This window comes from Sorex fumeus, unplaced genomic scaffold (genome assembly GCF_029834395.1).
Source record: "Sorex fumeus unplaced genomic scaffold, SorFum_2.1 ptg000043l, whole genome shotgun sequence".
Taxonomy (NCBI): Eukaryota; Metazoa; Chordata; class Mammalia; order Eulipotyphla; family Soricidae; genus Sorex; species Sorex fumeus.
In genome coordinates this window covers 6,818,047-6,832,485 of record NW_026606100.1, presented here as the reverse complement: position 1 = coordinate 6,832,485, position 14,439 = coordinate 6,818,047, and the positions used below count along the sequence as shown (strand labels likewise).

The window sequence follows — 14,439 nt, the reverse complement described above, 5'->3', positions numbered from 1 at the left end:
TGAAACACCATGAAGTACAGTTGTAGACTTACAAATTTTTGTGCTTGGGTTTCAATTATACAATGATCAAGTACCCATCCCTCCACCAGTGCCCATTTTCCACCACCACGGGTCCCAGTATCCCTCCCACCCCCCACCCCCCATCCCTCCCTGCCTCTGTGGCAGCGTTGCCTTCTTAATGGTGACCACGAGCCAGAGGAGTGACTCCCAGCCCAGTTCTGTTCCTTTAGACCAGCAGAGGGACCTAGTGTCTGTGCGGTGCTCCGGGGAGGATGCCAGGATTCCAAGGATTGCTACTTCTGAGTTTTGTCAACCGAGAAAGAGTGCTAGCTGGACGCACTGTCCCAAAGGATCCCGTTTGGGGGTGGAGGGAGGCGGGTGTGCCAGGACTGCCTAGTTGGAATGCCAGGTTGGGTTTGGAGAGGGCCGGGTGATTAGAAGGACAGCCATTGGCCCGCGCTAGTCTCGGCCCATCCTGACCTTGCCTTTGGGCTGCGCCTCAAAACCATCCCCGCGCCGGAACCCTTTGCCTCACCTGCCTGTTTCCGGTCGGCGCGGCGAGTCTGCGCACAGAGCGGGCACTTCCGCTTCCGGTGGCGTCCATGCGGGCTGGAGCAGCAGCGGTTGTGGACCCGGTAACGGCCGTGGGCTGGGGCGGTCGTCGCGGAGGGGCGGCGGGGTCCGGGACTCTGCACGCCTCGTGAGTGGAGCGTGTGGTCGGGGCCGCCGGCGCGTCCTCCCGGACGGGCTTCTCCTCCCGGGAGTCCCGGAGGCGGCGGGGGTGTGGCGGGGGGTTGTCCTGCCCGCTCGCCCCGCCGGGGAACTCAGACCTGCCTGGCTGCAGGCTCTGCCCCGGAGGAGAAAGGCTCGATCGGGCCCCGCGGGCAGCTCGGCTGTCGCCCCGACCACAGGGCTCTGTTGGCTTCAGGGTCCTTCCCCCAAGGATCCACATTTCCCACCGGCAGCCGCAGTTCCTGGCCGTCTGCGGGTGTCGACGAGCTGCGCGTTTCGCTGGGCACGTGTGGCAGTGGGCACTTGACTCCGCGGCCTGTCACCCGGCACAGGAGACAGGAGTTCCGATTTCCTTCTCCGGGCAGTGCAGAAGCTCATTCAGTACCTTTGCTAAATGAAGTGTCACCGCACCATCTCCGGCCCCCTCCTGCCCCCCTTTTAGGCCGGAGGTCGCTGGACCTGGGGCTTCGTGCACCCCGATTTCCTTTAGAAACCTGCCAGTCCCGTGGTTCCCAGCCGACGGGCCCTGGATTCCAGGACCCCCCCAGAAGTCACTCGTAAGCTTCGTTCAAACCCATGTTCTCGCGGCATCAACCGGGATGGATCCCAGTTCCGTGCTGGTCATCTGACTGGTCTGCAGGTCTTTACAGGGCATACGATTGGAAGGTTTTGCAGCCCGCCACCAGTCAGCTGGAGCGTTGGCACAGCGGTAGGGCGGCCTGGGTTCGGTTCCTCGGCCCCTCGCGGGGGAGAGCCCAGCAAGCTACCGAGAGTATCTCGCCTGCATGGTGGAGCCTGGCGAGCTCCCCGTGGCGTATTCGATATGCCAAAAACAGTCTCACAATGGAGACGTTACTGGTGCGCGCTCGAGCAAATCGGTGAACAACGGAGGACAGTGCTATAGTCAGCCACACTGGAAATAACAATGACTTATTAACGTTTTTTAGTATCTTGATCTTGAAAATATTTTGTTTACGAACAACTTCGTTTGTCTAATTGCCTCTCCAGTCTTACTCTATTTGATCGCCACTAGTAATGGCTATTTCAGTTTAAGTTAACATTCAGAATTTAGTTTTTCCATGCCCATTTTACATTTACATAAAATGTACATAGGTACATTTTATGTTTCATTAGCTACATGTGGCTGTGGCGACTACGTTGAAAAGCATAGAATGGTTGCATCTTGACACCAAAAAACAGTACCGGGGTAGACACTTACAATGAATAAAAGGAAACCTAAGCAGAGATAGATAACTTAATAGCATAATAGAGCAAAGTGACTACTGCAATAGTACTAGCATCTACCCTTGTTGGGTATGTATATGTTTATGCATAAATATATTAATGTGTATATGTTATGCCAAGCTTTTCTCACCCCACCCTTCTCCATTCAGTGTAGATTAACATTACTTGTGAATTGGTAAAAGAGACACAATGGAGAGTAAGGACCAGAAGAAACACAGAAAGAAAAACAGTGGGCCCAAAGCTGAGAAGAAAAAGAAACGACACCTGCAAGATCTGCAACTTGGAGATGAGGAAGATGCCCGGAAAAGGAACCCCAAAGCTTTTGCAGTACAATCTGCTGTGCGGATGGCTCGTTCCTTTCACAGGTGTGTTAGGCTGGAGTCTGTAGTTCTGAATCATTTGTTCTTCTTAAACAGATAACATTTGGGTTCATGACTCTGGTCCAGCTCTCAAGGAACTCTTACTATATTTGTCTATTTAAAAAACAAAACAAAACAAAACTTGTTAGCTACCTGGACAGCAGCATCTGCACAGCGATTTGCCTTTTTAGCCCAGGAAAGGAGCTTGACTTGACTTTTATAGAATTTGTTTGTAAGGGTTACAAGAGATTCAGTGGTATGAGAGCATGCTTTACATGCAGGAGGTCTAGGTTTGGTCCCCAGCACCCTGTGGTCCTCCAAGCCAATCACAGAGCTGGGAGTAGAATCTGAGCACTGTCAGGTATGGCCCAACCCCCGTCTGCTAAATTTTAAATAATATTAATGGGACTAGGTGGGTTAAATTCTGGACAGTTTTATATAATTATATCTAGTATGAAGTAGCTTTTGTAAATTGTTAGATGCATGTTCTTGAATTTTTAAATATATTTTGAGAGCACCTCCCAAGAAGTGTTCAGGGTGCACAGAGCCACTAATGGCCAACCAGGAGGCTGGGTAATTCAATGTTTGAGCTCGGTTTATCAGTGAAGTACTGCTTAGGTGCATTGGGGCCTGGGAATCATTCAGTGACAGGGATTATTCTAGGGATCTCATGCATGCAAAGCTTGCATTCCAGCCCTTTAAGCTACTCCCCAGCTCCTATATGTAGTGTACTTTATTATTGGGCTGGAGCGATAGCACGGTGGGTAGGGCGTTTGCTTGCACGTGGCAGACCCAGCCAACCCAAGTCGACTCCTCCGCCCCTCTCAGAGAGCCCGGCAAGCTACTGAGAGTATCTTGCCCGCACAGCAAAGCCTGGCAAGCTACCCGTGATGTATTCGATATGCCAAACACAGTAACAAGTCTCATAATGTTACTGGGCCCACTCGAACAAATCGATGAACAACGGGTGGACAGTGACAGTGACTTTATTATTATTTATATGTGAAATTGGTGTGTGAAACAAGGTAGTTTTTATCAAAGCAAGTTTTTAGTTGGAAAAATTATTGAACTTTATAGTTTAATCAAACACAGTTGTGCACGTGGCAGACCCAGGCTTAGTGTTCAACACCCCATATAGTGCCCTGAGTCTGCCAGGAGTGATAATTTTAAGTACAGAACTAGGAGTAAGTAAGCTCTGAGTATAGTTGGATATGGCCCATAAACAAGCCCCAGAAAAGTGAGTGGAGGAGAAGGAAGGTAATATGTGTTCAAGAGAGAGTATAAGCTTGAAAGAGCAAACAAGCAAAGAGACACAGTAAGATACTTGTTCAAGGGAGAGCATGAGCTTGAAGAACAAGCCAGCCATGGTTAAATTGCTTTCTTCCAGAAAAGATCAAATTTAACCCCAGAGCTTCTGCTCTTACTCATTGTGGTACTGCCTCGTTGTTTACTTTTTGTTTTCTTTTTTAAACTGTTGTAGTCAACTGATGAAATCACGTTTAAGGTGTGTTTAGTTTTTAGCACTCTATTGTGATTCTGTTGTTTGTTTTCCTTAATGCGGATGTTTGCATTCGCCCTCATTCACAGTCCATCCACATGTATGTTCTGCTCTTCTTAAAGCATGATGCCTTTTGTATTTTGAAAAAGTGATTTTTTTATACAACTAGGACTCAGGATTTAAAGACAAAAAAGCATCATATTCCAGTGGTTGATCGAACCCCTCTAGAGCCCCCACCAATAGTGGTGGTAGTAATGGGGCCTCCAAAAGTTGGAAAGAGTACTTTGATCCGGTGCCTCATACGGAACTTCACCAGGCAGAAGCTGACAGAGATCAGAGGTCCTGTAACCATTGTGTCAGGTAGGAGGATCTTCTGTGGCAAATTTGACTACTAAGTTTAAACAAATCCTGTCACTTCATGTTAGCCTCTCTTGCTGAGTTGACTGTAGTTTCAGAAAAGGGCAGATTCCCAGAGTTGCCCGTAATGTGGGCAGTGTTCTATTCTGACCACTCGTGGCTGGTTTGTGCTAAGCATCTCCACTTACCACATAGTATCTGCTTGCCCTCGTGAACTGCATTTCTTTGTAAGTGAGGGAATTTGTCTCTCTTTATGAAAGCTCTGGAAATCTTTCTCAGTCTGAGGGGAAAATGGAGCAGATTTCTAAAAACAGCAGTGCTGAGAGATCTCTTGTAGATAGTTGGATTAAAGCTTTTCTTTAAGGCATTCCTATCCTAGTTGATTTGTTGCAGCTTCATTTTGAAGTAATGACTATTGAGTGAGGGCTGGAGCGATAGCTCCGTGGGTAGGGCGTTTGCCTTGCAAGCGGCCGACCTGGGTTCGATTCCTCCACCCCTCTTGGAGGGCCCAGCAAGCTACCGAGAGTATCCCACCTGCATGGCAGAGCCTGGCAAGCTCCTTGTGGCGTATTTGATATGCCAAAAACAGTAACACGTCTCACAGATGGAGACGTTACTGGTGCCCGCTCGCTCGAGCAAATCGATGAACAGCGGAAGAACAGTGCAGTGCTACAGTGACTATTGAGTGAACACTTGTTAAACTAGGTGTAAGGATGTTTTTAGCAGTAATGGGAGCCTGGGAAACTTTCCAGAACTAGAAGCATTGTGGTGCTGCTGAACCAGGATCACAGTCAAGAGGTACCTATCTTGTCTGCCTGTTCTGATAGGACTTTTATCTTTCAGGACATTTTATTCATGTGGGTAGATGAAATTTATTTTACAAGATGGAATTTATTTTATTTGATTCTGTTTTCTTCAAAAATGAACTTGTGTACTCCTGTAGGTGTGTGTACGGTGCTCTACTAGATGCATATAAAATAATAATTATAATTCATTGAAGAGTGTTTTAAAATAAAATTAATGCTTTTTTCACTTCGTAGGTAAAAAACGCAGACTGACCATTATTGAATGTGATTGTGACATAAACATGATGATTGATCTGGCTAAAGTAGCAGATTTGGTAAGTCAGAGGGTAGCATGATTTCTAATGGGGATGTAGAGCACCATTATAGATTGTTCCATGTTGAAAATAAGGAAAGTTTTTGTTATAGAGAACTATTGAGTATGGTAATTATTCCTGTTGTTGTAGTGGAAAGTGCACTGTGAAATGTGCTCTCAAATCTAAAAGCAAACCACAAACAGAAAACCTGTAGTGAACACAGCCAACTAAAACTCATTAAAATAGCTGTCTTTGCAATATAGGACCATGAGTCGCTATTGACAATACATAGGTGAGTTAACATGGCTGTGTTTATATAAAACTTCAGTTTCCAAAAATACATTTGGCCCAGTGTTTGCTGATAGTCTCTTGTCAGTGGCTTCCTTTGAATCTTCTCTTTTAGGTTCTGATGCTCATCGATGCCAGCTTTGGATTTGAAATGGAAACATTTGAATTTCTAAATATCTGCCAAGTACATGGCTTTCCTAAAATTATGGGCATTCTCACTCATCTTGATTCCTTCAAATATAATAAACAACTCAAGAAGACAAAGAAGAGATTAAAACACAGGTTTTGGACAGAAGTCTACCCAGTAAGGAAAAGAATAAATTATTAATAACAATATTGTCTTTAAAAATAGAATGAGTAAGAGAGATAAAACACTTCTATAGGACTCTCCTCTTGAATGTTCTTTGTGTATCTGTTCATAGACACTGGAATACTGCCTTAGAGACTATTTCAAGACCTCTCGGCATCCCAGTTGTCTCTGTACCTCTGGGTACCATGCGCTGTCTGATTTAAATGGTTATGATTTAAAGTTATGCAGAAGTTTTCATAGAACAGTAATAGTTGTGCACAAATACTGTCTCATTCCTCTCTCCTCCTCCAGAGCACTATGACTCTTGAAGCTCAGATTTTATTTGGTTTCCAGAAACTTCACTGACACGTGTTCATATTAATTCCGGATAGGTGTCGTTGATTGACCAGAGATCATTATTGAAATGAAATGTACTTTCAGTTCTGCTTCTGTGCAGCCGTTGCTAATGAGTGTTGAAAGAAGCCAGAGAATTTTTGACACATTGATTCACTGGTTTGCTGGAAGTCTTATTTCTTACGATTATTTGGAGACCTTTATTTTGACACAGAATTAACAAAGACTTGTCACTGTCACTGTCCTCCCGTTGTTCATCGATTTGCTTGAGCAGGCCCAGTAACATCTCCATTGAAGACTTTGTTGTTACTGTGTCTGGCATATTGAATACGTCACGGGGAGCTTGCCAGGCTCTGCCGTGCGGGCGAGATACTCTCGGTAGCTTGCTGGGCTCTCGAGAGGGGCGGAGGAATCGAACTCGGGTCGGCCATGTTGGCTGCGTGCAAGGCAAACGCCCTACCACTGTGCTATCTCGAACTCGAACAAAGACTTAATTGAAATATATTCATTTCTTACCATTTAGGGTGCCAAACTGTTCTACCTCTCCGGAATGGTGCACGGAGAATACCAAAACCAAGAAATTCACAACTTGGGACGTTTTATTACGGTTATGAAGTTTAGGCCTCTTACATGGCAAACCTCTCATCCTTATATCCTGGCGGACAGGTAAAAAGTGAATGTAAACGTTTTTTTATCTCCCATGTATTTCAAGGCTAAAAAAGGTTAGGAAAAAACTTTAGTAGAGTTTTTTTTTTTTTTTAACACTGTAGCACTGTCCTCCCACTGTTCATTGATTTACTCGAGTGGGCCCAGTAATGTTTCCATCGTGAGACTTGTTGTTACTGTGTTTGGCATATTGAATATGTCACTGGTATAGCTTGCCAGGCTTTGCTGTGCGGGCGAGATACTCTCGGTAGCTTACTGGCGTCTCCGAGAGGGGTGAAGGAATCAAACTCGGGTCAGCCGGGTTGGCCTGTGAGCAATAGCACAGCGGTTAGGATGTTTTTTAACAGTGGGGAACAAGTAACTTCTTTTTGTATCATTAGGATACAGTGACTTTAGGAGTAAATTAACTATAAGGTGTTTATAAAAATATAAGGGTTGAACCAGTTTGCCTTGTAGAATGTGGCTCCACCTCCTTTTTCAGCTTTACTTTTCAGCAAAAACGATCTTTGTGCCATAGTGCCTCGTCACCCATATCTGCCCTGTGCTTCAAGAATCAAGGCACTCGAAAAACTCTAGATCAAAGCTAAATTGTCTTCCACGAGGGTTTTTTTTTTTTTGGGGGGGGGGGGGGATGTTTACTCTTTCCCAGCTCCAGGTCTATGTTCACATCTTTGGTAGATATATATATCTATATATCTATATCTACATATATATATATATATATATATATCACTTTGGGCCTAATTAAGTAGCATTTGGGAGACTTATGGCTCCTTTTTTTTTTTTTCGGTAGATGGTAAACTGCTCATTTATTTCTGAATTTCCTAAACAGCATGTTTAGTGAACTAGGTGAAAGCAAGTGCATCGTTTACCCATGGCATGGGATTTATAGAAAATTCAGCATTCTGTGATTGGTTTTTATTTTGTAGGATGGAAGATTTGACAAACCCAGAAGATATTCGAACAAATAACAAATGTGACCGAAAGGTATCTCTTTATGGTTATTTAAGAGGAGCACACTTGAAAAACAAAAGCCAAATCCACATACCAGGTATTCATTTTTTCTGGTTGTTGAATGAGCTCTTTATGTAGAATTCTTGTGATGGATGACTTCTATCTTTTAAGGAAACTGAAAAGTGGGGGCTGATGAGCCGGCTCGATGGGCTGAGTGCCTGCTTTGATTGCAGGAGGCCTTAGGCTCAGTCCCCAGCACCACATGGCTCCCTGCACAGAGCTGGGGGTGCTCTTCCACGCGCCCTACAAAAGAGAAATGGGCAAATAAGATAGATCCATATTAGAGTTTTGATTTTGGTGGAGTTTTTGGGGGGTGGGGGGAGGAGGTTGGAGCCACATCAGCCTTGCTCAGGGCACACTCTTGGCTCTGCTCAGAGACTACTCCTGGTGGGGCTCAGGGATAAGGGATGTCGGGTATCAATCCCAGATCTGCCTCGTGCACGGCAATCACCTGGCTCACTGTGCTGTCTTTCCACCCACTCATTAGAAACTTTTGAGATAACCTGTAGCAGCCAGCTCAGTTGACCCAGCGCCCTCTCTGCTCAGCATGGCCCAGCAAGAGAGACGGTGCTTGTGTCAATTGATACCCTCGTTACTTGTTGAAGCGTTCCATTGATGGGTCATTTCTGCTGACAGTTTCTGTTGACACTTGGTAAACTTGTCATTTCTGCTGACAGTTGATAAACATTCTACGTGTAATCCACTTCCAGGTGTAGGGGATTTTGCTGTAAGTGATGTGAGTTTCCTCCCCGACCCCTGTGCACTTCCTGAACAACAAAAGAAGCGCTGTTTGAATGAGAAGGAGAAGTTGGTGTATGCCCCTCTCTCGGGAGTTGGTGGTGTGCTGTATGACAAAGATGCTGTCTATGTCGACCTTGGTGGCAGCCATGGCTTCCAGGAATCGGTAGGAGGAAAATGACAGAGTCATTGCATCAGCCTTTATCCACTGAAGTTTTGTATCTTTAGTCATATGTGTGACAAAGGCCCCAATGTGTATTATAAATCCGCTCATTACTTAGTTGTCCAGCTCAACATTAAGTTCTGTCTGCCATACCTCCGTGCCAGGTTGCACAAGGGAGCCCAGGTCTCAGTGTAAGCATTGCCAAGTGATTATCCCTTTATACCAAAAGACTGAACTTCAGTTTTCTTCAATGTTTTCCTATTTCTCTAAACATACACACATTATTTGGTGTATGATATTAATTATATATGAATACATATATGTGGCATATTCTGCTTAGAATTAATGTTTTTTCAGCTCTTGGGGGTACTTGAAAGGTGTGACGATTCCGTTTTTATCTGCTAATATTTTTTATTTATTTATTTATTTATTTATTGAATCACTGTGGGAAAGGTTACAAAGCTTTCAGGTTTATGTCTCAGTCATGCAAATATCAAACACATTTCCCTTTACCAATACTTATTTTTTACCATGAAGAACCCCAATAAAACCCCACCCCCCACCCCTCCCCGTCCCTGTGAGGCAGATGAATTCTAGTTAACACTCTATCTGCTTTGATTAGATTCATTGTTTCAATAAAAGATTCACCACTATTATTTAGAGTTTACCCCCCCCCCCAAATCAGACATGCTGAAAAAGCATTGTGAAGTGATTTGCTTTCTACAGCTGGGTTCAAGAATTAAATGTTGGTTTTGGATTTCTGCTATTTTACCTATTGACCCTGGAAGTATTTCTACTGAAAGTCAGATACTTAAGAAATTGGTTTCTGTGTTCTGGAGTCGTGGCCGTGCTGGAGAGCCGCTCGCAGGGGGACTGGTGGCCTCGGTAGGGCGTGAAGGGCGGAGCGAAACGCCCCCCTTCCCATGAGGTTTTAGTTCCCCCCACACTCCCCGCTCATACCTGCTGTCCACAAGGCTCCCATGTGGCCGCCATCTTTCTTTCCAGAGAGGAGAGGGCGAATGGGGCAACACCCTTTCCCCTCCGGCAGACTTGATGGCCTGGATCAACGCATAGTCCATTCACTTTTCTGCTCCAAGCTGCTGGGTTCTGCATTAAGTCCTTGTGCTTCTGGGGCCATGGCCGTGCTGGAGAGCCGCTCGCGGGGGGCAACTGGTGACCTCGGTAGGGCGTGAAGGACGGACCGGAACGCCCCCCGACCCATGAGGTTTTAGTCGCCCCCACTCCCCCGGCTCATACCTGCTGTCCACAAGGCTCCCATGTGGCCGCCATCTTTCTTTCCAGAGGGAGGAGGGCGGAAGGGAGCAACACCCTTTCCCCTCTGGGCAGAAATGATTGCCTGGATTAACGCATAGTCCTTTCACTTTTCTGCTCCAAGCTGCTGGGTTCTGCATTAAGCCCTTGTGCTTCTGGGGCTGTGGCCGTGCTGGAGAGCCGCTCGTGGGGGCAACTGGTGGCCTCGGTAGGGCGTGAAGGGCGGACCGAAATGCCCCCCTTCCCATGAGGTTTTAGTCGCCCCCACATTCCCGGCTCATACCTGCTGTCCACAAGGCTCCCATGTGGCCGCCATCTTTCTTTCCAGAGAGGAGAGGGCAAATGGGACAACACCTTTTCCCCTCCGGCAGACTTGATGGCCTGGATCAACGCATAGTCCGTTCACTTTTCTGCTCCATAAGTCCTTGTGCTTCTGGGACAGTGGCTGTTCTGGAGAGCCGCTTGTGGGGGGCGACTGGTGACCTCGGTAGGGCATGAAGGACGGACCGGAACGCCCCCCTTCCCATGAGGTTTTAGTCGCCCCCACACCCCCGGCTCATACCTGCTGTCCACAAGGCTCCCATGTGGCCGCCATCTTTCTTTCCAGAGGGAGGAGGGCGGAAGGGAGCAACACCCTTTCCCCTCCGGGCAGACATGATGGCCTGGATTAACGCATAGTCCTTTCACTTTTCTGCTCCAAGCTGCTGGGTTCTGCATTAAGTCCTTGTGCTTCTGGGGCTGTGGCTGTGCTGGAGAGCTGCTCGTGGGGGGCAACTGGTGACCTCGGTAGGGCGTGAAGGACGGACCGGAACGCCCCCACTTCTCGTGAGGTTTTAGTCGCCCCCACACCCCCGGCTCATACCTGCTGTCCATAAGGCTCCCATGCGGCCGCCATCCTTCTTTCCAGAGAAGAGAGGGCGAATGGGGCAACACCCTTTCCCCTCCAGCAGACTTGATGGCCTGGATTAACGCATAGTCCTTTCACTTTTCTGCTCCAAGCTGCCGGGTTCTGCATTAAGTCCTTGTGCTTCAGGGACTGTGGCCGTGCTGGGGAGCCGCTCGTGGGGGGCAAGTGTTGACCTCGGTAGGGCGTGAAGGACGGACCGGAACGCCCCCCCTTCTCGTGAGGTTTTAGTCGCCCCCACACCCCCGGCTCATACCTGCTGTCCACAAGGCTCCCATGTGGCCGCCATCCTTCTTTCCAGAGAAGAGAGGGCGAATGGGGCAACACCCTTTCCCCTCTGGGCAGAAATGATGGCCTGGGTTAACGCATCGTCCGTTCACTTTTCTGCTCTAAGCTGCTGGGTTCTGCATTAAGTCCTTGTGTTTCTGGGGCTGTGGCCGTGCTCCAAACTTAACTCTGATTTTCAGGGAGAAAGATTGGGTGGTTTTGAGAAAAAGTCCTCATTCCCGCATACTCGAGCTGCGTTTGTAGAGGCTTCTGGTCACCGGGGTTCCATCTGGGGGAGGCAGGATGCGGCACCTACTCCATCTGGAACTTGCCGGTGATCTCGGCTCTTTTTGGAACCTTTTTTTTTTTTTTTTCCCCCTCCGGGATCTGTGGTTCCCGCACCCTCCATGTGGTCCTTAGGCTGAACGCTTCAAAGATGGCCTATCTGCTAATATTTATAGAGACAGCTGCCCTGTCATTTCAAAGTTGTGTGGCATCTCTTATATGAGCCAGCTCTAGAAGCATCACGAGGTTAACCTCCCCTGGCTTAAACATTGCTGTAGTGAGCACCCTCAACTTGGAATTTTATTTACTGTGAGCGATCTCTTTTATAAATTTGGGATCAAAACATAGCAGGTTTTTTTTTTAACAGATTCATATTTTCATTTGAAAGTTTTTAAATAGGATTTCAAATAAATTGGTACCTAAGGTCTTTCTAGGCATGTTTAGCTTATCAGGTCCATGTACTCCAAAAGTGTTAAAATACTGATAAAAATTACAGGGTTTGTTTTCTTTAGGAGGTCACACCCACGGTGCTCAGGCCTTACTCCTGCCTCACTGTGATGGGATCATTCCTGGAGAGGCTCAGGGGACCTTATGGGATGCAGAGAAGCAAACCTGGGTCAGCTGTGTCCAAAGCAAGCGTCCTGCCCACTGTACTATTTCTCTGACCCCTAGGGTTTTGTTAATTAAAATTTTTCTGAAGAGGTAAAAAGTATTCCCAGAAAGTATGTTTAGAATAATTTTGAGAAACTGGTCAAAAACAATAAGTCTTGTTTGTCTTCAGAATCCTGTGTGCTCTTCACTCACTCTTCCTTGGTGGTCTTTACAGGATGAGATGAGGCCCACCCATGAACTGGTCCAGAATCTTATTTCCACTCATGCCACCATTGATGCCAAAATGGCTTCAAGTAGAGTGACACTTTTTTCTGATTCCAAACCACTGGGGTCAGAGGATATAAATAATCAAGGGTAAGTTGGCTTTTTTCTATTAAATCATAAATAATTATGTCACAGTTACTACACAGCTCAGTGGAATTCACTCCAAGTTCTTTTGTTTTACTTGGCTTTTTATGTACATTTATTTCTGAGGTTTCATATAATACTACATGGGAGAAATATGTAGAAGTCAATATTTGATAAACCTCAGATACACCTCAGATGTTAGTGTTGCTTGCTTTTTTTTTTTAATTTTCCTTAGGGACCTGAGACCACTTGATAGTATCCAAAATGCAGAGAACAAGCAGAGTCAGAAAGCTTATTTGGGGGGTGGGGGGGGGGGGTGGGCGGACACAGCCATTCAAATTGCTCGTATCTTATCTCTGAAAGTTTTACTTAGATTATATTGTGGAATCTATGGTGGATTGATAGCCATTAATTGTCTGATTCATGTGAATTTCAATCTGGACTGGAACGTTGTATTCCACGTATAAAGGGGGTACATTGGTTTTATTGTGTTTTATGATTCCCAGTATGAATCAAAAAATGATGGTAGTTATGTAGTTTTTAATTGTCTTAAATATGTAGAGATTGAAGAAATTTGTGTGTGTGTGTGTGTGGGAGAGGGCGGTTGGGATCATCCTGCCCCCTAGTGGAGAGTATGCCATAATAGTTGAGTATAAGAGGCTTGCTCACTAGTTTGGGGAAAAAGTCTCCATTCCATAATAGCAACGTGAGTACTGACGATTAAAAATATGATAGTGCACATACACTGCTTAGTTAACCTGGAAGATAATAACTATTAACTTTAAGATCCCCATTATGACAGTTTATGTTGTTAGCATTTTTTAAAGTATTCAATAGTCATTCTTCTTGGATATTCTTTCTATCATAGTTACAGTCATAGTTCGTACAAAGTGTTTGTAGTCACATTGTGAACATTCCCTTTTCTATAGTCATCATTTTGCTCTTCATGTATTCTAACAGCCATTCTCTTTTAGTACAGTTTTTAATATTTTCCTGATTCCCCCCACCCCCCACGGTTTTATATATCTTGTTACGTTAAATAGCTTCATAGTGGTTTTTTTTTTAGCCTTTGATTTTTGGATCTTGAACATTTATTTATCAGATAGTTATCTCTCAGTATTTGGGGGAGACTAGCTCCCAGGACCCAATGGATTCTCAAATCCTTCGTTGCTCCAAATAATTGCATATAATCTACACACATCTTCATGTGTGTTTTAAATTATTCGTTGGTTGCTTATGGTATCTAAATAGAATTGAATAGGGAATGATGATAAGAAAACATTCTATATACATGTTCGGTATAGCTGGAACCATCATAGGCATAATTGCATAATAGATATTTTCAATCTGAGCTTGGTTGAATCCACAATATGGAAACCACTGGGCGACAGAGAGCTGACCCACTGTATTACGTAGTGTTTTCAATATTCTTGTTATTTTTCCAACATTTGCTAGTATTTTTTTAAACAGAACTTTTAGTTCCACCCTTCTTAATGGTCTCATAGTTGACTGTTAAACTTTTTTAAAAATTCCATTTTCTGTTAGTCCCTCTATTATCACTGATCTTTTTGGTCATGATATTTTGTCTTCATTCTATGCCCTCCCTCCTTTTGGCACATCCCTGCTGGCCTTTGATCACTTACCTACTTTCTGACTCAAGTGCTCAGATTTTCCAGCCTCATGTGATCTTTCTTTGGACCTGAAATTAGCTTCAGTCTTAGAAATGGTCAATTTTCTAAATATTTTATTAAATATTCACTTCTCTCCCAAGTGGGCAGCTAGGCCTTCGGTACCAAGATTGACCTGGGCCACCCTGGAGGTGCTGGGGCCTTCAGGGCCACACCAAACTGCTTGGTAGCCTCCAGGGCTCTGCCAGACAATGCTGAGGAGCTCGTGGTGTCAGGAATTAAACCTGCCTTGGACAAGTACTGCTATTCTTCTCCTGGCCC

The 14,439-nt window shown here is 45.5% G+C and overlaps 1 protein-coding gene across 2 annotated transcripts in view; it reads left to right on the top strand.

Moving 5' to 3' along the window:
- The first annotated feature begins 582 nt into the window (after positions 1-582).
- The window catches only part of BMS1 (BMS1 ribosome biogenesis factor), a 32,808-nt gene continuing 18,951 nt past the window's right edge, over positions 583-14,439 (top strand). Inside the window, exons 1-9 of one of the 2 annotated variants that reach the window (XM_056120756.1) lie at positions 583-635; positions 2,127-2,342; positions 4,004-4,194; positions 5,232-5,311; positions 5,694-5,882; positions 6,745-6,887; positions 7,817-7,938; positions 8,612-8,805; positions 12,357-12,496. In XM_056120756.1, the coding sequence (XP_055976731.1) occupies positions 2,167-2,342; positions 4,004-4,194; positions 5,232-5,311; positions 5,694-5,882; positions 6,745-6,887; positions 7,817-7,938; positions 8,612-8,805; positions 12,357-12,496 (1,235 nt within the window). In that variant the 5' untranslated portion in view covers positions 583-635; positions 2,127-2,166. The remainder of the gene's footprint in view (positions 636-2,126; positions 2,343-4,003; positions 4,195-5,231; positions 5,312-5,693; positions 5,883-6,744; positions 6,888-7,816; positions 7,939-8,611; positions 8,806-12,356; positions 12,497-14,439) is intronic. The other variant, XM_056120755.1, reaches the window with a different exon arrangement.